We start from the raw sequence: 26,740 nt of genomic DNA on the forward strand, positions 1-26,740 counted from the left end.
CTGTCTGTATCTGCATCTGGATCTGATCTGCGTATGTATCTGTATCTGTGTATCTGTGTGGACATCGTATCTATAGTGCTGCTATGTCTGGGTCTGAGTCTATGTCTGTGTCTGTCTGTGTGTCTGTCTGTCATGTATCTACCTGTCTGGCTCTTCCTTCTGTCTCTGTCTGTCCATGTATCTATCTGGGCCGGTACTCTGGTCTGAGCCCCTCTCCCTTCTCAGCCTCCCCACCTCTGAGCTGAGAAGGTTGGACAGGTGCCTGGATACCCGCAGCCCCCATGGGCCATTGTCCCAGCGCATCAGCACCGTGGGTCACCAGGGGCCCCGTTGAAAGCAGAGGTGGTTGGAAAGCAGGGGAGCGTGGGGCCAGGGCTGCTCTTGGTGTGACATTGCATGTGGTTCCCAGGACCTGAAGCATAGACGGCAACCCGAGGAAACATCTACTTTGGGAATTTATAGGGATTTTCCAGATTGCGTGTGGCCGTGTATGTATCTGGTGGCCACCTCAGTGGGTGAGGGACCGCTGGCACTTAGAGGGGAGATGACACAGGTGTTGACTTTACAAAAGGGAAAGGTTTGGGCAATGGCCAAATATAAGTGGAGTGCACGTCTGCTCCTGGTGGGGGCAGTTGCCTGAGCCCGTCCTGGGTGCTGGGGGCCTGGAGGCGAGCAGAGGCCTTGGAGCCTCGGGGAAATGGCCACGTCTGTCCCGGGAAGCGCGGTTACCCAGCTCGTAGGGCCCAAGCTCACTGCCGCAGGTTCATCAGGCAGAAGGACGAGACCCTGATCCGAGGCCCGGACCACTCAGTCCTCGGCTCACGGGCTCCCACGGCCCGGTCCCCACAGTGCCGCCGAGTGAGAGCCCGCGTCCCTGCCCCTGCAGGAGGGTTGCGAGGCTCTGGACCTGCAGCACATCTGCCGTCCTCCCCTTCTGAGAGAGAGGCCTTTATTCTGGAATCTTCCCCATGGGAGGGAAGAGGCCTCCAGAGGGAGCTGTGACCGTCCCCAGCCATGCCCGGTGGCTTCGAACTGCCCAGGGTTAGGACCGGGCCTGCGCTCTCACCGTCCTTTCAAACCAAGTGACAGTGTGGTTCTTTGAATCATGTCACTGTGTCCGTCCATTCTCTTCTGCCCCTAGGGCCCAGGGGCTCTTCCAGCCCTGGGGACCCAGCAGGAGAAACCCCATCCCTGCCCTCAGGAGCTCACCTGCTACAGGCGGGACGATGAACAAATAAATATAAGTAAAGTAGCGCAACGGAGGGTGGCCCGTGCTGTGGGGAAAAATGAAGCAGGACGGCGGGGGCTGGGGTTCTGGGGGCCACTGCGATTGTAGGCAGGGGCCAGGGACAGCCGGCGGAGGAGGCAGGGCAGGCCTTGCAGATGCCTGAGTGGGGTCAGAGGGCAGAGGATGGAGCGAGAGGGTGGGGCCCGGGGCGTGGGGTGGGGGTGGGGAGGAGGGCTCAGGTCCCCAGGGCCTGATTCAGGGCCGTCCCTTGAGTTGGTCAAGTTTCGCCACTTCACTGAAGGCACTGGCTGCATCTAAAATTCCAAATGGAAATTATTGAAATTTGCATGTGAAAGTGGGGAAGGTGATGAGAAACAGAATTCCTGTGGCCTCCGTGCTGGTGGCGCCTGACCACTGACCACGAGGAGGACGGCTCCGCTGAGCTGACCACTGAGGGGCCACGAGATGGGAGTCCAGAGTTGGCACAGATGCTCCTCGGGGCCTCCTGCACCCCATTCTTCCCGTGACTCCATCTTCAGGGACAAAGTCTGGAGACCAAACACCAAACTGAAGTCTAGTGCAGACGTGCCAGGCATCCTGCAGGCGCCGAGCGCCCAGCCACGAGTGCAGCCCTCTCACCTCAGGCATCTAGCGTCTGGCCCGGTCGACAATGTTCAGTCCGCTCCGCTCTGCTTCGTGCTCTTGGCCGGACACACGGTGTGGACTTCAGGCCGTCCTTCCTCTCGAGTGCAGCCATGGGGCTCGACACACCATGAGATGGAGCCACTGTCTGCCTCCCCGTCAAGACGAACCCGAGCCTCCTGTTCAGGAGCCGAGAGCAGCTGTCACTGCACAACCAACTGTTGAAATACTGGGGCGACTTCCTTGATGATGGCACTGCTTTCTACCAAGCTTGGCGAGTGACGAAGGATGGGGGCCGCTAAGTTGGGCTGGCCCTTCGCAGTTTGACAGCTGTCCGCAGGGGGCCGGGCGCTGGGGTCCTTGCAGAGGGGCCTGTCCTCTTTGGTCCACCAAGTAAAGCATCCGGACACGGGTTCGTCCTCTGAGCCTCGGGGACCTGATGAGCCCCCAAGCACCACTGGGGTGGCTGTCCTCATCTTGCCCTTGGCTTTGGAATTCAGAGTGGCTGGGGTTTCATTTGGTGACAGCAAATGCTCCTAAAGTGCCTGCAGAGCCCCCGGCCCTGGGGCCCCTGCCGTCCAGGGAGGGTACCTGGCGACCGGCTCTCAAGAGTGATGAGCGTGAGGAAAGAGGGCAGGGTGAATCAGGTAGAGTTTTCACGGGAACCAGAGCCTAACCCGGGCAGTCAGGGAAGGCTTCCTGGGGGCAGTGACATTCTGTGGGACATGACGAAGGGACAGAAGCTGGACAGGTGAGGTGGGGAGGGTGGACAGGGCTGTGGTGGGGGAGGAAGAGAGAGGAAGGGACGGACGGCTGGTGTGTGACTGAGCCGTGCAAGCCAAGGCCTGGGCAAGGGATGCGGCTGTCAGGAGGGGGTGGCGACACCAGAGCCTGGCAGGGGCCTTGTGCTCTTTCAGGGCCAGCTCTTTATCCCAAAGTGGTGGGGACCCGCTGCAGGGTTTCCTCGGGGGAGTACGATGGGAGATGCTTTAAGTGGCTCTGGTCCCTGGGTGGGGAGTGAACAGGAAGAGAGCAGGTGGGCTGCACTCCTCCACAGAGATCTTTTTAGTCTCCTTTTGGATATTCTGGTCAGATGGATGCTTTTAGGTGCTAGGACACTGGGCGTGACCGCCCAGGAAGAGCCAAGCCCTGTAAAACACCACCGGCAACCCGAAGTGCCTCCCACCTGCATTTGGTTTCTCGGTTAAAGTGAGATATTTCTGGGCCTGCCTGTGCCTTCCCCGTGAGGACGCGAGGACAGGTGCTCACGGCACTTCGCTAAGGAGACTGCGGGTGAGGGCACTTTCTGTACAACAGTCAGTCACCGGGACCCGAAGCGCTGGCTTGGGTTCATTTACCAAGAAAACTGGTGGGCAAGGTGCCACCCTGGCGGCCCAGATGGAATTTGCGGCTGGGGCTCCCTTCTGCTCCCTGTGCCTCGGGTGCGGTTAGTTAGATTGCAAGACTACGACAGTCCGCGTCCTGGTGGTGCTAGGTCAGGGCCGAGCGGGTGGGTTTTGGTGGAGGGTGGGCGTGAGGAAACCTGGCAGCTGCACGCACCCACAAAGACCAAGAAGTAACCAGGGCCGGTCCTGGTGTCTCCATGGGTAAAAGTCCATCATTTGAAGAAAGCAGATGTTTCATTAATTTTTGTATGCAAATATTTATTTGAAGCCAAAAGATATTGCCGTATAATTAAAGCAGTGGAACCAGAGTACGTTGTTAAAAAGGAAGCTAATTACCTCATCATCATGAGCGGTTTTATTAAATTCATTTCAAAATGCGAGACTCGGGAAAGCAATTTTGATTCTGGCAGCCAATGAATGAAAGACGGTGAGAGCAAATTTATCAGATCCATCTTGGCTTTATCATTAGGAAGCAGAATAAAATTCCAGAAAATGCGCCGAGAAGTGGTGGGGATGCAGGGGCCGCCTTCAGTCCCTTACTTCCACATGCTGTAGCTGAATTGCATTTACCAGCTATTATATCTTTGCTTCGGAAAAAAAAAACAAAACAGGGTGCATTTGTTTTCTGTGGTTTGGAAAATGCAAAACAACAAGCAACAGAAAAAGGAGTCTAGATTCTATTAGAAGAAAAGCAAACGACTCTGGGGTTTCATATATCATATATATATGATTTATATATTAAATTGCAAGTTTGCTCGTCTCAGAGCCTGTTGAAAATTTAATGGCTAATATTCTTAACTGTAGCAAAAGTAAATTATGTATGAAACGGGTTGACTTTCTTCTCTTTTCTTGCAATAATGATTTCCTCCCCTGCTGTGAGAGAGAGGCAGAGAGAGATGCAGAGGGAGGGCTGGAGAGAGGAGGGGAGAGGGAGGTGAGATCCTTTGAGGAGCGAAAACCAGATAACAGTGGTAAGCATCTGTCAGGCTGCAGGAAGGAAATTGGGTCTCAACAGGCCTTGTGCAGGAATACGAAGCTCTGTGTATTGACTGCGCAGCGAATTCTCTCGCCCTGAGAAATCGCCCGTTAAAACAAAGATAAGAAGATTGGTCCTTCTAGCTTCTGATGTCAAGCGGTCTCTCCATGAGCCAGGAGAGGGCCGCCACCCAGGCAGTGACAGGTTTGTCTAGAGTGACTGACCAGGCCCCTTCTTCTCTGACTCTAGGGCACACCTGGGAAGCCCGGACCACGGGGACAACGAGGCCCAACGGTAACCACCCTTTGGCTTAAGGGCCGCCTTCCAGAATCGGGAGCACGTTGTAGGGCGCATGCCAGGTGGGAGGGGAAGGAGGTCTCTAGGAGTCTGGAGGATTAGAGCTGACCTTTCTTCTCTCCCATCTGTCCAGGGTCCGCGGGGTGAAAGAGGCCCCCGGGGCATCACTGGGAAGCCTGGCCCCAAGGTACGTTTTCGGTCTCCTCTGTGGCCGGAACCAAAGTTGCAAGCCAAGCACCTGAACGGGATCCGTGGCCTTTTTCATTTGAAAAAAAAAAGAAAGATGTTTTCTTGGGAGTGTTTAAGAAGGAGCCGGTCCCCCAGCAGCCTTGGATGACTTAGATCATGTTGAACCACGTGGCTGTGGCTCCCTGCAGGGCAGGGGCAGACCGGCCACCCCACATTGGAACTTTCAAGTCCACAGCCCCGTGGCCCTAAGAGGCCAGGACTGGCTGGACTTTGGACAAATGTCCCATCCGGCTCTGGTGGGCAGGGCTTATTTCTCTTCTTGGGAACTGCAGAGAAATCTTTGCCAGGAACCTAAAGAAAGTTCTTTCTGCCGTGGGTGAGTGCCGGAGCTTGCCTCACCCATGCTCTCGTCTCATCCGAGGGTCTTTGGCACAAACTCCTCCGACTGGCAGTGTAGAAACAGCCTCAGCCAGGCAGGGTCTTCCTGCCCTGTCCAGGATGTAGTTCCAAAGTTTGCTCCCACCAAGGAGAGGGGCCTTCTGGTTGGCCGAGGTGCAGAGCTGGCCTGCCCCACGGCTAACCCGATGTCCCACCCTGGAAGCTGCAATCCGTTCTTCTGTGCTGAGCTCTGGGGTGCATGACGCGTCCCCTATAAACCGACTTAACACTCACCTGCCGGAGGTGATAACGTCGCGGCACAGCGCGGCACAGCTACGGCCTCGTGTCGGGTGGGCCCTGGAACAGATCCCTGTGTCCTGTCTTCTTGTGAGTTTTTGACGCATTTCTTGTTTGCCCCGCAGTCTTTGTACCGCTGCGGGAGACTCTTCTCCTCCGGCAAATGTCACAGCCCGGTTGATATCAGTGATAGCGTGCAGTGGCTAGGGGACAGGCGACCTTGGGGGGCCACGGATCAGCAGCTAGTGCTCTCTGCTCTTGGCTGGGAATCTGGGTGGTGTAGAGCAGTGTGCACCTGTGGGATGTGACCCTGAAGTTCTGATGATGTCGTGGGCCAGAGTCTTCTCGTCAAAAATCACAATAGTACAAAGGCACTGAGTAACAAGCCTTTCCCGCTCTCTCTCTCCCTAGGGCAACTCTGGAGGTGATGGTCCGGCCGGCCCTCCAGGTGAACGGGTGAGCATCATGAACACCGGGGCCATTGTGAACATCCTCAGGAAAGCAGGCTGCCTTATGTGTCCCCTCCCCAGTTCTTCCTGGGGTGGGCTGAGGAGAGGGAGGCATGCTTTTGACCCCGCTGAAGGAGAGGGTTTCCTAAAATCTGAAGGTGGGTCAGTGGTAGCCTTCCCTGGGAGTCGAGCGTTCTGCTGGTTGAAGACCATGGCCCCATCCCCTTGGCCCTGGTCTTGGGTTTTGAGAGTGGCTGAGATGTCGGGAAATTGGATCCTCAGCCCCATGCTGCCCCGAGGGACCTTGCTCTGGGACCTGGCCTCTTCGGCGCCCCTGACTGGACCTCTTTTTCGGATCAGTGAGGGCGGGGGCTGGAATAAATGAAGACAAGGTCCTGGGAGCTGCCAGGCTCCCACATGCGAGGAGAGGATGTCTTCCTCAAACTGGCCGTTTTCTGTCCCTAGGGACCCAACGGACCCCAAGGACCCACGGGGTTTCCTGGACCAAAGGGCCCCCCTGTAAGTAACCCATTTTCCTGGTTGGGCGGCTTGGCTTGGCCCCTCTGGAGGTGCTTGTCTTTTCCCAGGGGCTCCACACGGCCCCTCACAGCGGGCACAGGAAGGAGGGAGGCTGTGGGGGAACCCTGGCTGGAGAAAGCCGCTTTGTGGAAGCAAGGACCCCGTCCTCATTTACACCGTCCTTGTTTTCTGCCTGGGTACGATCAGAGTGCCGTAACAAATTCCCACTAACTGGGCCCCTTAAAACAGCGGAATGTGCTGTCTCCCAGTTCTGGAGGCTGGAAGTCCAAGATCAAGGGGTCGGCAGAGTTGGTTCCTTCTGGGGGCTCTGGGAAGATCTGTCCCATGAGCCCTCCCAGCTTTGGTGGTGGCTTCTGGCAACCTTTGGCCTATAGACGCTGCACCCTGAGCTCTGCCTCCGTCTTCACCTGGCCGTCTCCTCTCTGTGTCTCCAGATCTCTTCTTTTTATCAGGAGACCAGTCATTGGATGAGGGCCCACCCCAGTGCAGGGTGACCTCATCCACAAACAACATGTTTCCAAATGAGGTCACATTTGCAGGTTCCAAGGTTAGGACTTGAACCGATCTTTTTAGGGGACACAATTTAACTCACAACAGATACAATGTATTTCCTCTAACACCCTTCTAGAATGAAAAACACCTGGCAACGGGAACTGTTGCCTAACGGGCAGCCCTGGAGGACAGCGGTTAGGAAGGAGTTTGACTCCTGAGCCAGACAGGCCCGGGTCCTGGTGCCACTTGCGCCTCCCACTGGCTGGACCTCAGGGAGCTGACTGACCTCTCCCTGCCTCAGTTTCTCCTCCTGAGAGATGAGGGTGACAGCAGTGTGACCCTCAGGGAGCTTGTGGGGGTTCGCGGAGATGATGTGCTGGTGCCAGGCCCCACGCAGGACTTTGTCGCCATGACTGTTGCGTGATTACTTTTGAAATGAAATTCTAGTTTTTGTTGCCTGGCGTGGGCTTAAATCCCAAAGGCGTGTGCTTCTCAGAACTGAATGAAGCTTCTTTCCTTCGCTTCTCTCTTCAGGGTCCTCCGGGCAAGGATGGGCTGCCGGGACACCCTGGACAGAGAGGCGAGACCGTGAGTGCTTGGTTCTGGGGGGCGGGGGCTGGCCTGGCCTCTCCCTCAGCCCTGCCCCGTCGGCTTGGGAGAGAGCGCTCAGCCTCGGGAAGGGCCCTGAGGTCCGGCCGTCCTCACTCACTTGGGGCGAGGCCTGTCTGGGGAGAGCCCCGTGCAGGCCAGTGGTACCTGTGACGTCTGTGTGCAGAAGGCGGGGGCCAGCTTCAAGGCTGTCCCGGCAACTTTGCTCCAAGGTCACAAGTAAAACCATTGCAACCCAAACAAAATGCCACTGGCATACCGAAACCTTGTGCAGCCAACTTCCCTTCTCCAGAATAATTCTGAGTGTGACCCAGCTTGAAGTACGTGCATTCAAATTGGAAAAGTGGTTGGAAAGGTTTGTGTTGCCTGGTGATTTCATGCCATAAAGCCCCCAGAGAAGGGACGGGGCCTTGCTGCACCCCCAGCCGTGTCCGTTCCGGTCCTTTGCCGCGGGGCTGACAGTGGGCTCCTTCACCTTCTTCTCTCATGGTAACGAAGACAGGTGGCTGGTCGTCTGGAGTTTGGGTGCACAGCTATGCTCGTGGTCAGTGCTTTGCCATCACAGGCTCCTTTCGACCTTGTCCTTCCCTTTAGAAATGCCCATTACAGACTTTGTCCTCTGCATGTTAAAGGACTCGAATGTTTTTAGCTGGAGGAAAAAGCGTTTATCAGAAATGTGATCATTTCCCCGTCCTGTGAGCTATTTGGAATTTGGCCCAGCTTCGTGCTGTATCCACTGTAGGCATGTCACGGGGAACGGCATGGGCACGCCTGTGACCTTGGGCACGTCTGTGACCTTGGGGCTCCAGGCTTCAGACAGCTGGGGACTCACAGTGTCTGGTGACCTCCTTGTCACCAGACCCGGGGAGGTTGACGGAAAGGCCCCTTCGTCTCTGCAGCCAGTTTCCGCGTGGGCAAAGGCCTCTGAAGGACTCACAGAAAAAGCAGTCACCGCCTGAGACAAGATTCGGAAGGCCATATTTAATATATTCTTGGTGCCTGCTTTAAAAAAGAGTCCCTTTGTCTCTGGTTTGCTGTGATGAAGCCTTTTAATTCCTCCCGCCCGGTGCCCTGCCGCACGGCGCGGTGCCCGATAAGCGATCACTTTGCTCTTTGTTTATGGAGAGAGATGAAAGCCTTCCGTCTGAGGGCTGCGTGTGTTTCTCTTACGCCTTTCCGAGGAGACGAGATGGAAGGTTTTGCACAGTGGGAGCTCTTCTCCCTCTGAGTTACTCCAGAAAGAGGCTGGCAAGATAATGAAGCTGCTTGTCTTTGCTGGGGAAGTATTCCAGCTCCTTCCCACTCCCTCTGCCACGCCCGGCCGCCCCCCAGACACAGGCCCCCGCTCCCATCTGTAGACCACCGGGGAGGACGTCTCCTCCATGAGGAGTCCAGACGCGCCCTCCAGAACGTCTTCCCTGTGGTGCTGGCTTTGTCCTCTCTTTAGAAAGTGGAAGCACAGAGGAATGTGAGCCCCAAGCCCATTTCTCAGCAAGGGGCGGAGACGAATCTATCCTCAGCCGCTGTGCATGGACCGAACAGGGGCCTTTCTTGCCGTATTCTCAGGCTCCTGCCTCCACTGGGGCATTTCCACCTTGGCCCGCTGAGCCAGGATGCCCTCGACCTGTCCACCGCCCTTGTCTCTGACCCTGTAAATGCTGCCCACAGAGAATACTGCATTAAAAATGGCCATTCTAGCCTACGGCCTGCAACTCAGCCGAGCCTAAAGCAGCGAACTCTCCTGGAATTTTCAGAGAAGGCGAATCCACCACAAGTTGGCATGGTCCAGCGGCTCAGCGCAGTGTCAGTGCCTGCACATTGGTCGTCCTTACAGGGGAGCAGTGAGCTGCCCTCACTCACTGGCCACACCGGCAGGTCCTCTCCCCTCCGAGTCTGATTGTGGCCTTGAAGCCAGCACTTGCCTCTCCAGACTCTCAAGTTTCCGCTAGAGGCCTCCGGGGTGTAACATCTGTGCATCTCCCCGGGTCACGTGGCACCTGCAGATGGCACCCCGTTGGCACGGGCCGTGCTCTGTGGATGCGCCCGGAAATTAAGCTCGCGTTGCTTTACCATTGGCTTTCTCCTTGAAGGAGAGTGTGTGCAGAGAAGCCGATACTCAAAGTGAAGCAGGGCTGGTACAAACATGCCAGCGTACCAAGCAGGAAAGAGAAATGCCTGTTAAGTCAAGCTAATGATACATTCGAGCTCCCGGGTTATGAAAGCAGCATGTCCTCACTGTTTCCCGATTTCAATAAGGACAGAGGAGCATGCTGGGAAAATCTCCTGTCGTGCATCAGAGACATCAGCGACACGAGCAGGACGGTCACCACAAAGTCACTGAGGACTAGCAGCCCAGGAGTAGCTCCCAAGTCTCACTTCCGGTGGCTGAGAAATGGGACCAGGTTGCTCGGAAAATGAATGCTTCGTGGCATCATAAAGATTAGCGCTTTTAAAATATATTTCTCAGAATGAAAACACAGCAGTGGAAAGCAGCTAGTGAGACTAACTTGTCCAGGTTCATTACCTTCATGAAATTAAGGCAAAAAAGGGACAAGAGAAATGGACCTTCTCACCTGAAATCTGGAACATCTGCTACTCGAGGCGCAGTCGGGGGGCGGGCACGGGCCCTCTCCTGAGGCCACAGCGGGCGGTGGCAGTATGGGCCGCTTCGGCTGTCTTAGCCTGACCACTCTCTCTTCACAGGGTTTCCAAGGCAAGACCGGCCCTCCGGGCCCCCCGGGTGTGGTCGGCCCGCAGGTGAGATGCTGCATCCCTGGGTTTCACTGGTCATCCTGTGTCACCTGCCCACATGGGAGACAGGACCATGGCTTGGGGTGTCACTTCCCCCAGGATTCTGAAGGTGTGGGTGCAGAGAATCCTGAGTCCTAAGTGCTTGTTAACACTAGGAGAGGAGGTGCTCTGTATGGGAAACCAGATGGAGAGAACAGGGGATGAGCTGTTGGACACCTAGCAGGAACCAAGCAGGCAGAGCAGAGATGGCTGCTGAGGCCCGTGAGGCGGCTGGGCCCAGACCCGGGCCAGCTCAGGAGTTTGGCTTCCACCCCGTGGGCGGGGACCAGCTGTGTCTGCTTTTCCCTGCTGTTGGTGTCCACGGCAACCTCATCCTGCAGCTGGATCCTGTCAGGGCCCACAGGCCTCCTGTCCTAACCGAGAGGCTATCAATGAGAGGACAAGCTTGCAGCCAGGACTGATGGCCCAGAGCAACACAACCGGGCAGCCGTCACCCTTTCCTTAGAAAGTTCACACCTAATGTAGCGGTAAATAGGATATTGACCCGCACGGCCCTCGCTGCATGCCACCCCTCGCTGCACTCATTTCCCACGACATCCCGGGAGCGCGGGCCTGCCCACTTCATCAGAGAACCAGCACATCATGGGGCCAGGCGGGGCACTGGCTATCAGCAGGACCCAGCCTGCTTTGGTCTGTCCCTTTCTGGATTGTTACTGGAAGGAGAAGACGTGCAGAGCCACGTGGAGGTTTGGTGGGCACACAGGGGCCCGTTTGCCCCTCCTTAGATTTAGAAAGAGGGGGCCCCTCCCTCATCACACGTCCTTTGAAAATATCTCATGGCTAACGCTGAATTTCCCTGTAGGGTCCCACGGGAGAAACTGGTCCAATGGGTGAACGTGGCCACCCTGGGCCCCCGGGCCCCCCTGGTGAACAGGGGCTCCCAGGCGTTGCCGGAAAAGAAGGGACAAAGGTGAGTTCCTCGACCTCCCTGCCAGGCCGACTGTTGCTAAGGGATCATTTTGATGCTTCGAGGGTGTGTTTTCTTTTCCTTTTTTCTCATGAATGGATGATTTCTCAAATGATGCTCTTCGTGCCAGTCCACTCCCCAGACTGTGAACTTAGCCCCCCTTTGGCTTGATTTGAAAGACGGCTTGAGCTGACCCGCCACTCGGGTAGATGTGACAGGGCTGGGATGACCTGCCCGGGGCCCCGTCTTGCCGCCGGCTCTTTCCCCACCTGCTGCCCCACATGCAGGACACACTCTGACAGTAAAACGAGTTGAGCAGAAAGGGACTCTTTTAAAAATTCCCCACCATAAGAAGCTAAAGAATAAATAACTAAAAATAGAAGAAGATGCGTTCATATCCTGCCTCCCAGGGCAGCTCTGCATCCCCTCTGTTCCTCGAGAAGCTTCTCCCCCAGCCCAGCCCGAGAGCCCCAGGTCAGTGGTGTAATTCCTGTGCATTAGCATAAAAATGGCTAGTCCTGCCCTTTTCAACTTTTCAGTTAGAGACACAGGGAATATAAGCTCTCCAGCCTTTTATTCGACCTCACGTGAGAGAGTAAACTTAAAAAATAGTACAGTAGAGCCAGTAAAGAAATATTGCAAAAGTTACACACGTGTGTGTATATATATGCATATATGGACTTGAATGCATGTATATGTATTTGAAAAACATGCGTGTGTGTCCGTGTCTATACTACATAGATACAGACGTGGACGTGTATCCCACTCACACAGAGAGCTCCGAGATTGGCAAGGAGGCCACGGACATGCTGGTTTGGAGACCCCCATGCTCTCATGTTGGACCCCAAAGAAAATTCTGCGAGATATCAAAGCTTTAATGTCCCTTTAATATGCTCAGATGGAGCATCTGTTCAGAAAATGTGGTTTCAAGATAAGAGTCTTGAGTGGCGAGTCCATTCAGGGCAACACTTCCAACGCTGTGGCTGCCGGTTCTTTTATCAGAGCGCAGGCTTACGAGGAGCCCCAAGTGTCTGGAAAAGGTAGATGTGAGGTGGAGCAGCTGCCTGGCCCTCAGCTCCCGCTCGGCCCACTGTGGCCCCGAAGGACTTTGAGGGGGCCTGGGGCTCCATGGAGCACGGCTGGAGGGTCACAGGTGGAGTCTGTCCCCGGAGCATGCACAGAGCCAGCCGCCCCAGGTGTGAGCTCGAGCCGCGCTCCAGTGCATGGAGCTGCCCGTGAAGGAGTCCAGTCAAGACTCAGAGGCTCCTTCAAAGCCAGGCACTGGGGCTGCTCCAACCCAGATCCCGCAGGGAGCTGGAAGAGAAGGCCTGCCCCAGCTCCCCGTAAACCCTGGTCTTGGACATCGCTCGGAAACGAATCTGCACTCTGATTTCAGGGTGACCCGGGCCCCGCTGGCCTCCCTGGGAAAGATGGCCCTCCAGGATTACGCGGCTTCCCCGGGGACCGAGGGCTTCCTGGTCCAGTGGTGAGTGAGGAGCCAGGCGGGGGACGGAGTTGACAGTGCACAGCCCACGGTGCCCCTGACCACGTTCTCATTGCTTCTCAGGGAGCGCTTGGACTGAAAGGCAACGAAGGCCCCCCAGGCCCACCAGGCCCCGCGGTGAGTGGCCCTGGCTCCACACAAGCCTTTTATCCATCCTCTTCCTCAAAACCTACTCTGCAGGCAAGATCAGGGGGTCTCAGGGCCTGGGAGAGCTCGCACGGCTGCCCCAGTCCCGCCGTGGTCCTAGGATGGCCAGGGTGGAGGAGGCGGACTTGGGGGGATGTGGCCAGTGTATCCTGAGCTGGCAGCCAGGGTGACGAAGGGCCCAAGGGGCAGGTTGCATGAGGAACTGGAGAGCTGGGCAGTTTGGAGGGAGGGCTGAGTGGTCCCGGGGTGCTGGTGGAGGAGCAGGGAGCCGCTGACATGCTTAGTGCAAGTCTGGGCCAGGAGCAGCCCCAAAGGGAACAGACACAGATCTCCGTGGCCTGTAAGCGTGGATTCTCCATCTATGGTCGGCTGTCACGTGCCCAGAGCTGCCCAAGGCCAGTGAGCCTGCAGGGTCGACGGGTTCCTGCCTGTGCGCCTGTGAAACTAAATGACCCTCCCAACCTCGAGATGCCAGCTCTCAGAGGCTGAAGTGCAGTGTCCCCAGACCCTCCGCTGTGGTCTGGAGGAATCGGGGGCACGTGAGGAGGCTGCCCCGCTCCCGGGAGGCACGCCCACGGACCCCTGTGCCTGGCTCACCCTTTATGGAAATGGAACATCTGCTTTATTTCCCTCGCCCTTCAAGTGACAGCCCCTGCTCAGCCGCATGGATGTGGGGCTACGGGAGCAGCCCTGACCCCTGGCTGATTGTGAAAGTGGGCGCAAGATAACACCCTCTTTCCCCCAACTGAACTATGGGCCATTTGAGAGAGAAATGATGACAGAGAAGTCAGGTGGAAATGAAAGTGTCGCCTGTCCTTCGCAGAGAGGCCGGGTGCAGGACGACACCCTGGGTAACAGCGGCCGTTCCCTGCTGACCCCTAGAATTAGGCCGGAATCCCACTGGTCAGCAGTGCTCCAGGGGCGGAGCCTCCCCTGTAAAACGTACAGCGTGGAGGAGCAGGGCAGAAAGTGAGCTCTCTGCGGGCAGGCAGACCCCAGAGGGGAGAGGGAGCTCCTGGGGGGGGAGGGGGTCCTTCAAGCGAGCACTTAAGGAGGATGTGTTCTCAGACCCTCTGAGGGGCAGGTGTGTGCTTGGAATTTACGGGAGGGGAGGAGCTAAGAGGGGCCAGAAACACAGAGCCTCAAATGCTGAGCTGTGCTTGCAGAGGGCCCTGGGGAGCTATTGGGGGCTCTAGAGTGAGAGGTGAGTGGTGTGACTAAGTGGTGATTTAGGAAATGCTATCCAGGCAGTTTGAGAGCCTTTGAAATGAGCCATCTTCTTGTCCCACCCTAGGGGTCTCCAGGGGAGAGAGGTCCAGCCGGTGCTGCTGGGCCCATCGGAATTCCAGGGAGACCTGGGCCCCAGGGACCTCCAGGGCCAGCTGGGGAGAAAGGAGCTCCTGTAAGTACTGCCTCGGAGGCGCTGAGGGCCCCCACATGCAGCCTTGTCCCCGGCCCTGTGCTGACCCTCCCATGGCTGTTTCCCTGGGTGTTTGCAGGCCGGGGGTGGTGAGTGAAGTCTGCAGCTGTCCTCCAGGGAAGCATGTGTGTCCTCAGGTGTCTTGACTGAGGTCCAAGGGGCGGCTTCCCAGTGTCAGCCAGCTTCTTCCAGCGAGTCGCCTGAGCTCGCTGTCTGCTCGGGGTGGATCCTGGGCAGGCTCAGCCTGTCACACCTGCACATCTGCGTGTGCAGACAGAGGGAGGGGCCGGAGACAGTGTGTGTCCAAATGTGCCCTCGGCCTTGGTCTTGGCCCAGGCTCTAGGGGCCACGTGTGGATGGGCCACAGCCCCTCCCTGCTGGCCCAAGCCTGTGGCTGGTCTTTTTATGAGGAAGATGGATATTTGGGATGGGTGCTTCCTTTGTTGGTCTGGGGGCAGCATGGAGAAGAGATGTGATGGGACGATGAGAAGCTTCTTCCTGGACCCCCGACAACCATCGTCTCAGTGAACCCGAGTGTGGAAGCTTTGTGAGACCTCAGGGGTAGGGGATGGAGTCTTGAACCTGCCCCAGTCTTGGTTCCCATGAAGGAGATTATGGAGTGCCCTTCTTGTCTAGACACTCCTGGGAAGCCAGCCCCTCCCCAAGCTCCTTTCTCCCAATAACTCACGAAATGCCCCCTACTGCCTGACATCCTCTGGCCCGACCCACCCTGTAGGTTCTGCTGCAGGATTTTGCAAACTCCCACCAGCCCCGCATTTAAAGAGCCGTGGAGACAAATTGTAGTTCAAACTTCCCTTCCAAGTTCAGAATGTCAGAATGAGCCTGAGCTCTGGGGGCACGAGCAAATGTCAGCGTAGACACCGCCAACGGAGTTAGGATGCCTGAGCTGAGGGATTCCTGTTGGAAGGACCTAGTTTTCCTTGTGGGTTTTGCTCTCCGAGGCTCCTGGGTAGAAAGAAGGCCCTGGTCGCCTTCCTGGTGCAAGAACTCCCCGCTGAAACCATGTTGGGAGCATCCATGCCGTCCAGAATGCGTTCAGGATGTCACAGGCAATCCTGACAGCATCTGATCATGTCCAACGAGCCATCAATTCCGCTGAATTCTGCACCAGAGACTTGACTCCTGTCGGGCCCTCAGTGCATGTGGAGTGCACACAAATTTGATTGGAAACGGTCAAGATTGTTGTTTGGAGAGAGTAAATATTTGAGCAGTAACCTCTCAAGAGTTGCACCATCTGGTTAAAAGCTTGTCCATCTCCCAGAATCACTCCAGAGAGCAGAGGAGGCCGAGGAGAGGCCATGTGTCTCCAAGCATTGCCGGCCTGACCAGTAATGTCCGACGGGGAGGTTCCACGTGAGCCACAGTCAGCCTGGGCGTCTCCTGGCTTACTTAGGGAAGAATTTACATCAGGAGGAACTAAACTGAGGACCAAGAAGGGAATCCTGCAGGCAGGAGAAGAGAAGATGGGGCAGTGACGTAGGAGCAGATGCTGGCCGCGGTTAGATCCAGACACTGAACGTGCACTTTCCCTTCCGAGCCGTCTCCCCGGTGTGCACACCCTCATTCTGTGCATCTGTTCCGTGCATCTCCAACAAGCAGATCCATGTGTTCGGCAGGAAGGGTGCTTGAAGAGCACTGAGAGTCAGAAAGTTGTGGAGCCTGGAGCTCAGGCCCTCCTGGTCTCTAGGCATCGATGATCCCCAGAACAGGCTCAGGAATCTGTTTGGCTGGGTTGGAATCCTGGCTCTACTGCTCACAAGCCGTGCCTCAGTTTCCCCATCTGTAAAAGAGTAGCCCTTCCTAGGATGGGCGCAGATTAAAAGCCCTGATGCACAGGAAGTGGGTGGAACGGGTCGCGGCTCAGAGTCACTCTCAGTGCACCTGGCTGAGACCCGTTAGGGCTGTGAAGATGTAACTGGCCACAAAGGGGCTCCTTCTGCTCGTGGCAATCCGGTGCCAATCAGTCGCCAACGAGCCAGTGGCTGAGAGAGGAAAGTCTGTACGGTTAGCCAGCACCTTCGGGAGATGGCGGACTGCGTCCTGAAGAACCATCTTGAATGATACAGCACCTTGAGGCGGTTATATAGGGGAGATGGGCAGGGAAGGAGGGGGGTTAGGGACGTCGACCCTCCGGTGTGACGAACTTCAGGGTGCCACATTACCTCTTTCTTCTGTTATTTGTGATGGGTACCGAGGCAGAGTTTTTCTTTCTGGAGGGCGTCATGTTCCTGGGGAGAACAAAGTTATCGTCTTATCACAGCTGGGAGACACACGTGAGCAGGAGTCCTAGAACCAGCAGATCGTGTATTTTGTAAAAGCGAGAGGTGCTTAGTCATCCGGGCTGTGTGCAGGCTAGAACACGCTCACAGAGATCAGTGAGTCAGGGCCATATGTAGTTACAATGTGGCTTCCTTTCCCTGAGATACCTTCCCTCATGCTAACTTAGGATCTAACTGCTACAAAGACAGTGGTGATGGTCGCTCCCCAAGAACTGCTGGCTCCCCACCCGGGAGCCCCTCTCTGAGGCGACGAGCTGGCGGTGGGATGTTCCCACAATGGAGCTGCGTTTGACCTGGCTTCTTCTCTCCTTTTTAGGGCGAGAAAGGTCCCCAAGGCCCAGCCGGCCGAGATGGTCTCCAGGGTCCTGTGGGGCTCCCTGGTCCAGCGGGCCCTGTGGGCCCCCCTGGAGAAGATGGAGATAAGGTAAGGAGATTTGGGAGCTGTCCGCCTGAGCTCGAAGGGTACACGGCCACACTTGGCCAGCGCCGGCCGGTCATTTTAAACAGAGGGGTGTGGGCGACACAGGGGCTCAGGTGGCAGAGTGACCCCGTGCCCGCTCTGCCCTCCCGGTGTTAGAGTTTGATCCGCAGTAGCTCACAAGTAGGTGCTAATAGATGAGAACCGCTTTCCTCTCTTGTCGTCGTTTTGACGTTGCTCTTAGGAGCCAGAGCGAAGGAAAATGCTCCCTGCTCCCCCTGAGTCCTTTCAAATTCCGAATCTGGGGCCTGAATTAATGAGGTTTGACTCAGTATCTATTTTTAAATGTCTTCCCCTGAATTATCAAGGCGCTCTTTCATTAGCTCGTGCTTTATCATTCTAATGCTGTTACTGCACTAGCTTGGATTTAATGAAGACAATGAAATTTAGCTCTTTCGCTTTCCATTTATGGTGACTCTCCAGTGACATTTCCGATTCTGTCACCTCTGCGTGGAGGACGCCTTGCCTCTCAGGGTGGCAGACAGCCCTGCAGAGCGAAGCACCAGAGAGGTTTTAATAACTTCTCTGGGAGCCCGGTAATTGACTCGTCTATTATCGCATGGTCATGTCATCCAATTTGACAAGCAGAGTAAATATTTTCATTATGATTTCTACCACATTTTCAGATCTACTAAAATTCTACATAGCGTAAGATCAAGGCCTCGTTCCTTTTAGCTCTCATATGAAAAAAGGAAATCAAATTAATACATGAAAACGTTTCTTCTTAGGAAAGTTATACGGCCCCCTGGAGACGACGATTATTCTTAATCTCCAAGAAAAATTAATTATGGGAAGCAGATAACATCCGAACGGTGATTGGGCTGTCTAATGAATCTTCCATGTCTTTCCGCAGGGAGAGATCGGGGAGCCGGGACAGAAGGGCAGCAAGGGGGACAAAGGCGAGCAGGTAAGGGGCCATCTGGGCGAGCGGGCAGGGCCACCGATGGCAGGGGGGCCACGTGCCTGGCGTGAGGCACAGTCGTTGCGACACTGATAACTGTTGTTAATATAACCACAGTCATAACCAACAACCGACAGGACGCGCTGAGGGGTCTTCTTTCCTGTTAAAGTCTCGTGTGTGCGTGTGCATGTGCTTGTGCAAACATGTGTGTGTACACAGATGTATGCGTGTAGATGTGTGTCTGTGTATGTCTGTAGCTGTGAGCAAGTCCTGTATTAACCAGCATACAGGAAGCATTCACAGACTTTGTAAAACAAAGCAAACTGAGCATTTTTATCCTTGAGGTTTTCGGATCCACAAACATAACCACCTCTGATGACAGAAGCAGCACTGTGACCAAACACCTCTGAATTTTCCCGTTTTTTTCCTTTTCAATCTGCTCAGAAACACTAGTATGTTCTGCAAAAGCCCTGTCACTGGGCTGCCGGCTCCCTCCCCGTGGCTGGGGGATGCATCTGATCTGCTGTGCAGCCGGGCCTTTGCACCGGCTCTTTCTAGTCCCAGGCAGTTAGTGATGGCGTCCCTGTTGGGGCCTCCAGCCCAGTGCTGGTCAGGCTGCCGAGGACAGTGGTGCCCAGTTTGCCCGGCTCCCTCTCGTGCTGTTGGCACATGGGTGCAGAGTGTTAGGGTGCCAGGCACAGACTCTGGAATCAGGCCCCAGCCCAGCCACGGATGAGCTGCGTGATCTCGATCCTCGTTTTTAAAATGGGGCCTCTGGGGCCCATGTCGTGGTGTGTGGCGGGAGCTAAGGTGATGCACCGTGGCCTCCAGTGGGAGGTTGGTGGCAGCCACCCCTACCACCTGCGCCGACATGCTCAGGGTTGAATGAGAGCGTTGCCAATTCCAGAGCCTGCAGCATAGCTTGCACCGGTGCTTGGCATTCCTTCCTGTGACGACCACACGTGGGGACTGAGCTGATGACCTTGGACCATGGCCCCCGGTGCTGACAGCCCCTCTCCCTTAGCCTCGCTGTGATTCAGGGAGCAACTGTGTCTCTGTGTTTTCCCCACAGGGTCCACCTGGGCCTACCGGTCCCCAAGGCCCCATCGGACAGCCAGGCCCCTCCGTGAGTATCTGGGGTTAAGGACCCTCAGGACATCCTGAACCCCTCGAGCGAGTGTGACCCACGAACCGCTCCTCACCCATGGCTCAATTATGTCCCTGCAGGGAGCTGACGGAGAGCCAGGTCCTCGTGGACAGCAGGGCCTTTTCGGGCAGAAAGGTGACGAAGGTCCGAGAGGTTTTCCTGGCCCCCCCGGGCCCGTGGGGCTGCAGGTAACTGCAGAGTTTGCACACTAGCAGCTGGTCTGCCTCAGATGGTTCCTGCGTCCTTGCTGGGCCTTCCCCTCCTCTCCCTCTCCTCTCCTTCCATCCCGTCCTTTCCTACCCCCTCCCGTCCCCTCCCCTCCTGTCTCTGAGAATGGGGAAACAGACTAAGCTGCAGATCTCCCGGGGTTTCCCCATCCAATTGGAAATGCTGCAAATTCCCCTAATTCTAGACGTGCCTGTATTTTCTTCTCCTAACCAGTGACGTTTATTTCCATGCTTATTGTGGAAAGATTGGAAAATACTGACAAATTATAAGAAAACAAAACAAAAGTGACTTCTAACCCTACTACCTAAGAATGACAGCTCTCAGCAGCGGCACATGTCACTCCCACACCTCTTAAACATGTTTGTTCACATGCACACGTGCACACGTGTCATTTTATTTGGCTCCCCAAGATCTCAATCATGTCGCGTGTGTGGAAAGGGTGTACCCAGCTTTTCCCATTTCATCTTACATTACGAGTCGTGTTGAATGTCATTCAATAGTCTTCGAACGTGTCACTTTTATTAGTTTTGAGGGAATGATTTTTCGTCAATGTGTAGTATTCCAGCACATGGTGGGGACGTGGTTGATTCAAGCGTTTCTGTGCTGTGGGCTCATTAGGTTTTATGGGACACTGCAGTAAACACCTGTGTCCATAAGTCTTTGCTGACGTCTCTGGTTTCTTCTCGGGCAAATGCCGAGACTTGGGACCATGGGGGTGCCCTCGTACGTAGCTGTACGCTGAGAAGGACGTTGCAGAGGCCTCTGGTGTTCGGCTTGGCACCGTGTGGGGGAGATGGGAAAGCTGCATGTGCTGGATGGAGCACTGCTGGCCTGCTGAGCCCTGCCGATTCCTCCCGCAGGGTCTGCCGGGACCTCCAGGAGAGAAGGGAGAGACTGGAGACGTGGGTCAGATGGTAAGTGTGACCGGGAAGCTGAGACCCGGCTGTGGCAGCTGGTTTCTATTTTGGTGAAAATGTGCCTTTTGTCCAGGCTCACTGCCTCTTCTTCTCCTAGGGCCCTCCAGGTCCCCCTGGCCCCCGAGGACCCTCTGGAGCTCCAGGTGCTGATGGGCCACAAGGTCCCCCAGGTGGAATAGGCAATCCTGGTGCAGTGGGAGAGAAGGTGACTCACGCTCCTCAACTGTTACAGCGTCCGACGTGCGAGTGTGCGAGGAGAACAGTGTGTGTGTGTGTGTGTGCACGCGTGTACAGGTGCATTGCTGAGCTACTCCTGTCACATGCACTTTGAAATGTCGAAGGTCCGTGCCGTGGAACTGGGCACTGTGACCTCGTTATTGACGACAGCCTTTCGCAGAACTTCCAAACCACACACCCACCAGCAAAGGCCCTGTGGCCTTCTCCAAGATGTGGCTCCAATAGACAGAGTTATCCATTCCTTGAGGTGCTGTACGTGCTGTGTTCACAGTTTTCGTTTCAGTTGAGTCCCATCTTCTCGAAGCCCAGGGTCCTCTTCATCTGATCCGACTCATTTTAGGGTCCGGGCCCCAGCCCTGGCAAAGTGAGCAGGAAGGGCTTCTGTGTGTGGGCTTGTACATGCACGTGTACAGTGGGCATAACTGTGCCAAGATCTGACTCGACTTCCGTGTTCGTGAGCCTGCCTTGATTTAAAGCCTTCATCCTAGTTCCTGGGGACAAAAGGAAAGAAATAGATGGACACCATTTCCAGAACCATTAAATTGCAAGAAGTCTTTGGTCACTGCTCTTTTTTTACAATATGAAAGTTAGAGAGACACATGCCCTGCTACGACCACAGATTGATGATGCACAGCTTCTGCTCAGAGAGGTCTTTCTCTCGGAGCCCGCGCCGTAGGACACACGCCCTGTCCTCGCTTCATCCACGGCCACGGCACGCACGTGCTTGCTGCCTCCGTCCCGTCGGCCCCTCCCCGAGGATATGGGGCTGTTTTCTCTCTGCCTTTGCCAGGCAACCCCCCGCCTGCAGTGTCCCCCTGTTCCCTTCCCCCAAGCTTCTCAGATTATCCTCCATAAGTCCCCTGGAGCATCTCTTCCTTGGGGAGCCGTCTTTGACACTCTGATGTACTGTACACGCCCCCTCCGTGTGTCCATCACAGCCAGCGCACGTCACTGTCACCGATTTTTCCCTGACCATGACGGCTGGATTCCTCATGTGCCTCCCTGCCAACCTGGGAGCCGTCAAAGGACAGTGACGGCTCTTGTCCCCCAGGTCCCCCCTCCCCCCAATCCCCTGGTGCCGATGGCAGCAAGGATTTGGTAAATGCTGGATGCTGCAGCCACTTGTTCTCATCACGGCCATAACCACATCGCGTTTCCTCCTCAGGGTGAGCCTGGTGAAGCTGGTGAACCTGGCCTTCCCGGAGAAGGAGGCCTCCCGGTGAGTGGAGGGCTCCGGGGGAGGGGAGGGTGTGGCTGTGGACAGGTGCTGGACGGGCAGCTCCTGCTCTGCCTCAGTTTTCCCATCCATGAAATGGGAGTCAGGTCTCCTCTGTGCCTGCCTCACGGAATCACTGTAAAAAAGAGGGCATGCGATGGAGAGCGAGCATGTGTGTATGTGTGTGCATGTGTGTGTGTGTGCAGATGTTAGCAAGGAACACCCACAACCAGTGGCTGCGAGTCGCTCGCCATCTGTGGAGTTCGAGGCCCTTTCACGGCTGCTGTAAAACATCTGGGGGCAACTGTCAGCCCCGCATAGTCTGCCCAGACTGGCAGTATGGAGACCTTCGCAGGTCAGATGAGCATTCCCACCGGGCCTGCCCGCGGGCGGCTGTTGGGCCCAGGAGGCGGCTGGTGGACAAGGGTCTCCTGGGCTTCTAGCTGCTCCCTCTGCCTGCAAACCACTGAGTGAGTGGGCAGCCTGGCTTCCTGCAGTCCCTCAGGGTTCCTGCTGCCTGATCTCTGGTCCTGGAGTCAGTCCCTGCCGCCTAGAAGCCGAGTCCTGTGGGCTCCTTGGGCCCGCCTGGTGGTGCCGGGGGTGTGGACGCTCGGAGGGAGCTGCTGAGGGTTGGGGGAGCGCGAGCAGCTGCCCAGTGCCTGGCCCAGTCTGCAAATGAGGGGGCAGCTCAGCCCAGCTCCTCATTGTGCAACAGAGGTTGGCTCTGAGAGCAGGGACCCCGGCCTCTCTCTGCAGGGACCCAAAGGAGAAAGGGGAGAGAAGGGCGAGTCAGGCCCTTCTGGTGCTGCTGGACCCCCTGGACCCAAAGGCCCTCCTGGAGACGACGGTCCCAAAGGCAGCCCCGTGAGTAGCTCTGAGACGCTGTGGGGCCCCTGAAGCTGGGCGTGGGGGGCTCTGCATCCCAGTTCCTTCTTGTCCATCGGCAGTGCGCTGAAGATCCCTGGCCGTTTCTAAAGGTTAGAGGTTTTCACTCCAGCCACTGAGCCAAAGTCATGGAGGGGAGAAAGGCAGTGTGGGACAAGGGAGAAGGCCTCGGGGGCCCTGTGCTCATACCAGGCAGCTTGCCAAAATGGGCTCCATGCGGATGGCCCCATCCTGTGACCTGCCCCGGTTTTGCATCAGGAGGGGCTTCAGAGCGTCACGTTCTAGAAACCTGAAGGTCCAGGTTCCAGTCTCGCCTGGAGCTCCAGGAGTGGAAGCGCGGGCAAGATGCCTGCCCTTTGGGGCCTCCGGAAAGTGAGGGGACCGATGCCGCCTGACCCGCTTCCAGGCCTGCTGTGCGGCTCAAATGAGTTGATGTCCGCAAAAAGGGTTCCTGGCTGCAAAGTGCCAGTGTCAGAACTGTTAGAATGTTCTAGGGGCTGGGTGGCGGCAAGGAGGTGGTCTAGGCAGCATTGCTGCAGGCCGGGTTGCTGAGGGCCTGCGTGTGCCTCTTTCTCTGTTCCAGGGCCCGGTCGGTTTTCCCGGAGATCCCGGTCCCCCCGGAGAGCCTGGCCCTGCGGTAGGTGTTGGAGGTGGCAGAGCCCCTTGGGCCCCCCACAGTCCCCGCCCAGCCTCTGCCAGCAGCGGTTCTGTGCTTCCTGGTCGTTTCTTTTGTATGAATTCCCTTGTGGTCACAGTGCTTTCCCAGATGGCATCCCTGCTCTGGGATCAGATGGAGAAAATGCATTTCCCACTTTTGAGCGCACTGTGTCCCGCCACCACTGGGGACCCGGCCCGGTGGGGTTCCCGGGCTGGGACTGGGGGTGCATTGGGCACATGAACTCGGGGTGCCGACCAGGAGGCAGAGGAACTTGCTTTTGTCCCCACAGGGTCAAGATGGTCCCCCTGGTGACAAAGGAGACGATGGCGAGCCAGGGCAGACGGTGAGTCTGCTCACGACCTCTGGGGGTCCTGACATGGCCTCTTGGGAGGGTGGGGGTGCGTTCTTGGGATTTTCAACTTGCTGGTTCATTTCTGAGGCAAACACGAACCCAGTTACCTCACGATGTTGATTCTGCACCACGACGGGGCCCTGTGCCCCCTCTGAGGATGCAGGGGAAGCTGGGGACACGCTTCCAGGAGGAGAAATGCACGTACAGCCCAGTAGTTTTGCAGACAGTGGAGGGAGCCCCCCCCCCGAATGTCAGGACCACCTTCTTTCTGCCCAGTGGGGTCCCATGCCGCTCCTTGCCGGGCTCTGTCCACGGTGGCCCCTGAGCTGAGATCACGCTGGGTGTTCCTCTCACACCTGACGTTGAGTTTTTGAAGCACGGCTTCAAGCCAAGCGAGCAAGCCAGCTTGGGGCTGGGTCCCCAGAGACACATCTGCGGTCCCTCTGCTTCCCGGCTGAGCCTGGGGCTGACACTCATCCTCCCCGTGCCTTGGGGCTGCCTCGGCAGAAGGGGACGCCTGCAGGCCATGGTGGAGACTGAGTCAGGGGTCGAGCATCAGGAATGATGGCTGTGCCGCGGGAAAGCGCTGGTCCCAAAGGCACGAGGCTGCTTGCGGGAGGCAGGTTCCCCGCGCCGCTGCAGCTGAGCGCCGAGCGCAGGGGACAAAGTAGAGAGTCCCGGGACGAGCTTCACTGGATGTCTCGTGCCAGCTCTGAGGGAAGATGGAGGCAGCTTCCGGGCTGGTCAAGGACACAGTAGATTAGAAACTCAGTGTGTTCTGTAGCCTCAGACCAACCCGGACCTGCCATGCCCCATTCTAACGGACCCTGAGTCCTAACTATTCTTCTCTCTGAACCCAGGGATCGCCGGGCCCCACTGGTGAACCAGGTCCGTCTGGGCCTCCAGGAAAAAGGGTAAACGCTCCTGTCAGCTTTCTGCCTGAAGACACCCCTCCCCTCCCACCCTCGGCCTGGACCCAGCCGCTCTCAGCGGCACCAAGGAGGAAGGCGCCTCTGTTTGAAGCATGCTCTCCACTCAGCTTCCTGCCGCGTCATCAGATCCCAGACCTGCTAGGTCGATGTGCTGGCTCCTTTTAGGATCAGCCAAGTGCTGACACCGTCAGTAACGCCTGTCGTGGGAGAAAAACACCCACAAAGCTGAGAAAGCTCCTTTTCTCCGGGGTCAGAGCTTCTGAAACGTCAGAACAAGCTAAAAGGCATTTCTCTGCACATTGAGTGATCCAGCCTTTTGCTGGTGCCACGATAAACGAGCTGCTTGGCGTGTGACCAGGAGAAGGGGCCCCCCAAGGCTCAGCAGCCAGAGCTCATCCCCGGATGGACCCAGAGGTCTTCATCCAGAATGGGAGTCCCTGGGACTCGCTCTAAGGGCCTTCTTCCATGCTGGCCAACCCCTCCCCGGCTCCCCCTCCAGCCAGGCCTGTCCCTCTGCAGACGCTGAGCTCATCACTCTGGCTTCCACAGGCCAGCTCATCACGTGCTCTCTTCTTATTCCAGGGTCCCCCCGGCCCCGCGGGCCCCGAAGGCAGACAGGGAGAGAAAGGAGCCAAGGTAACGTGCTTCGGGGCCTGACCGTGCTGCCCTAGGGCTTCCAGAGAGCTGGTTGCACGCTGGCTGAGCTGGGTGGGATGTGGACACGTGTGTGACCAGGGAAAGGCCACAGAGGCAGCGAGGAGCCGCGGGGCCTCCGAGGGAGGCCTGGCCCTCACTGTAAACGGGGCAGGAGCATCAGGCCTCTCCGAAGGGGAGGCAGTTTGGCGTGCCCTCCGGCTCTGGGGGCCCAGATTCTGATGCCACAGTCCGTCTGCCCCGCCAGCCTGAGGGAGGGGAAGCGGGTGCTGGAGTCAGGAGGACCAGGGTGCTGGGTGACTCTGGGCCTGGTGTTTGACCCGGAGGTCCCTCAGCTGCCTCACCTGCAAAGCGAGAGTGGCCGTGCCCATGGTGGGACCGCGGAGAAGGTGGAGAGGCAGTGCTGTGCACTCCACCCGTGACCTGGCGCCGAGCACTCGAGGGGCACTTCTTCTGGTGACTTGAGATGGCGCCATATGCCTCCTCCTGGAGACACCCTGTCGTTAGTTGAGGCAGCAGTGGAAAGGGTCCAGCCCCGTGCCTGCTTGGGAAGTGGCAACCTGTCCACCGCTAGCTCCATGCTGGCCGTCACCATGGTGGCCATGACCATTGGGAGACTAACTTCCCACCTGGCTGGGGAAGTTAGCGGGATGGAGAATTGGCCAGGGCAGTTTCCATAAGGAATGTGGAGAATTAGGGTGGCCCCCAGGTATCTAGGGGCCTTTCGGGTTCTCTCCGAGGCTCCCTGGGGTTTCCAATCAGCGGTCCTGGGCCAGGGTGACCAGACACACAAGCATCTGGGTCCCACTCTGTCCTCCTTGCTGCCCTGCAGGGAGAAGCTGGCTTGGAAGGCCCTCCTGGGAAGACTGGCCCCATCGGCCCCCAGGGGGCCCCTGGGAAGCCTGGGCCCGATGGCCTTCGAGGGATCCCCGGCCCTGTGGTGAGTGGACGTAGGAGGCCTGGGAGAAGGCGCTGCTGTTGAAGGAGGGGCACAGGGATGAGGCAGGCCATGGCGCAGCTCACGCGGAGGGCTGGCTGTGTTTCAGGGTGAACAAGGTCTCCCGGGATCCCCAGGCCCCGACGGTCCCCCCGGCCCCATGGTGAGTGACGTTCCAAGGGGTGACCCCCGGCAGTGGGTGGGGGCAGGATTGGGGATGAGAACTCTGACCCTGCTGCCTCCTCCTGCAGGGTCCCCCAGGACTCCCCGGCCTCAAAGGAGATTCTGGCCCCAAAGGGGAAAAGGTAAGATAGACTTTGGGTGCCTCCGTGGCTGTAGCTTGGGACCCCTCAAATACCTGTGGTTTCAAACTCAATGAGATATTGATCCGTCACCCGAATTTGTCAAGTGTCCGGAGTGGGCACTCGAGAGGCTATGGGAGAAGGAACACCAATCTTTTGTTCTGGGGACCTGGTCCTGCCCTCAGCTGGAGACCCACGGCCCGTGTATGATCGATGGAACATGCCAGCTGGGTGCAGAGGTCCCCGCCGACGGGCATCCAGGATCCAGGGAGCGGATGCTCGCTGTGGACACAGCGGCCACCGA

General features: G+C 57.0%; 1 protein-coding gene across 3 annotated transcripts in view; it reads left to right on the forward strand.

Moving 5' to 3' along the window:
* Positions 1-26,740, forward strand: part of COL5A1 (collagen type V alpha 1 chain) — a 169,062-nt gene that overhangs the window by 120,281 nt on the left and 22,041 nt on the right. For all 3 annotated transcript variants that reach the window (XM_046652521.1, XM_046652530.1, XM_046652540.1), the window contains exons 33-57: positions 4,502-4,546; positions 4,683-4,736; positions 5,825-5,869; positions 6,328-6,381; positions 7,429-7,482; positions 10,207-10,260; positions 11,117-11,224; positions 12,618-12,707; positions 12,789-12,842; positions 14,167-14,274; positions 16,909-17,016; positions 17,924-17,977; positions 19,044-19,097; positions 19,199-19,306; positions 20,207-20,260; positions 20,361-20,468; positions 21,666-21,719; positions 22,473-22,580; positions 23,185-23,238; positions 23,549-23,602; positions 24,472-24,525; positions 25,126-25,179; positions 26,030-26,137; positions 26,244-26,297; positions 26,386-26,439. In XM_046652521.1, the coding sequence (XP_046508477.1) occupies positions 4,502-4,546; positions 4,683-4,736; positions 5,825-5,869; positions 6,328-6,381; positions 7,429-7,482; positions 10,207-10,260; positions 11,117-11,224; positions 12,618-12,707; positions 12,789-12,842; positions 14,167-14,274; positions 16,909-17,016; positions 17,924-17,977; positions 19,044-19,097; positions 19,199-19,306; positions 20,207-20,260; positions 20,361-20,468; positions 21,666-21,719; positions 22,473-22,580; positions 23,185-23,238; positions 23,549-23,602; positions 24,472-24,525; positions 25,126-25,179; positions 26,030-26,137; positions 26,244-26,297; positions 26,386-26,439 (1,746 nt within the window). The remainder of the gene's footprint in view (positions 1-4,501; positions 4,547-4,682; positions 4,737-5,824; positions 5,870-6,327; positions 6,382-7,428; positions 7,483-10,206; positions 10,261-11,116; positions 11,225-12,617; positions 12,708-12,788; positions 12,843-14,166; positions 14,275-16,908; positions 17,017-17,923; positions 17,978-19,043; positions 19,098-19,198; positions 19,307-20,206; positions 20,261-20,360; positions 20,469-21,665; positions 21,720-22,472; positions 22,581-23,184; positions 23,239-23,548; positions 23,603-24,471; positions 24,526-25,125; positions 25,180-26,029; positions 26,138-26,243; positions 26,298-26,385; positions 26,440-26,740) is intronic.

Source organism: Equus quagga, chromosome 1 (assembly GCF_021613505.1).
Source record: "Equus quagga isolate Etosha38 chromosome 1, UCLA_HA_Equagga_1.0, whole genome shotgun sequence".
NCBI classification, from domain to species: domain Eukaryota; kingdom Metazoa; phylum Chordata; class Mammalia; order Perissodactyla; family Equidae; genus Equus; species Equus quagga.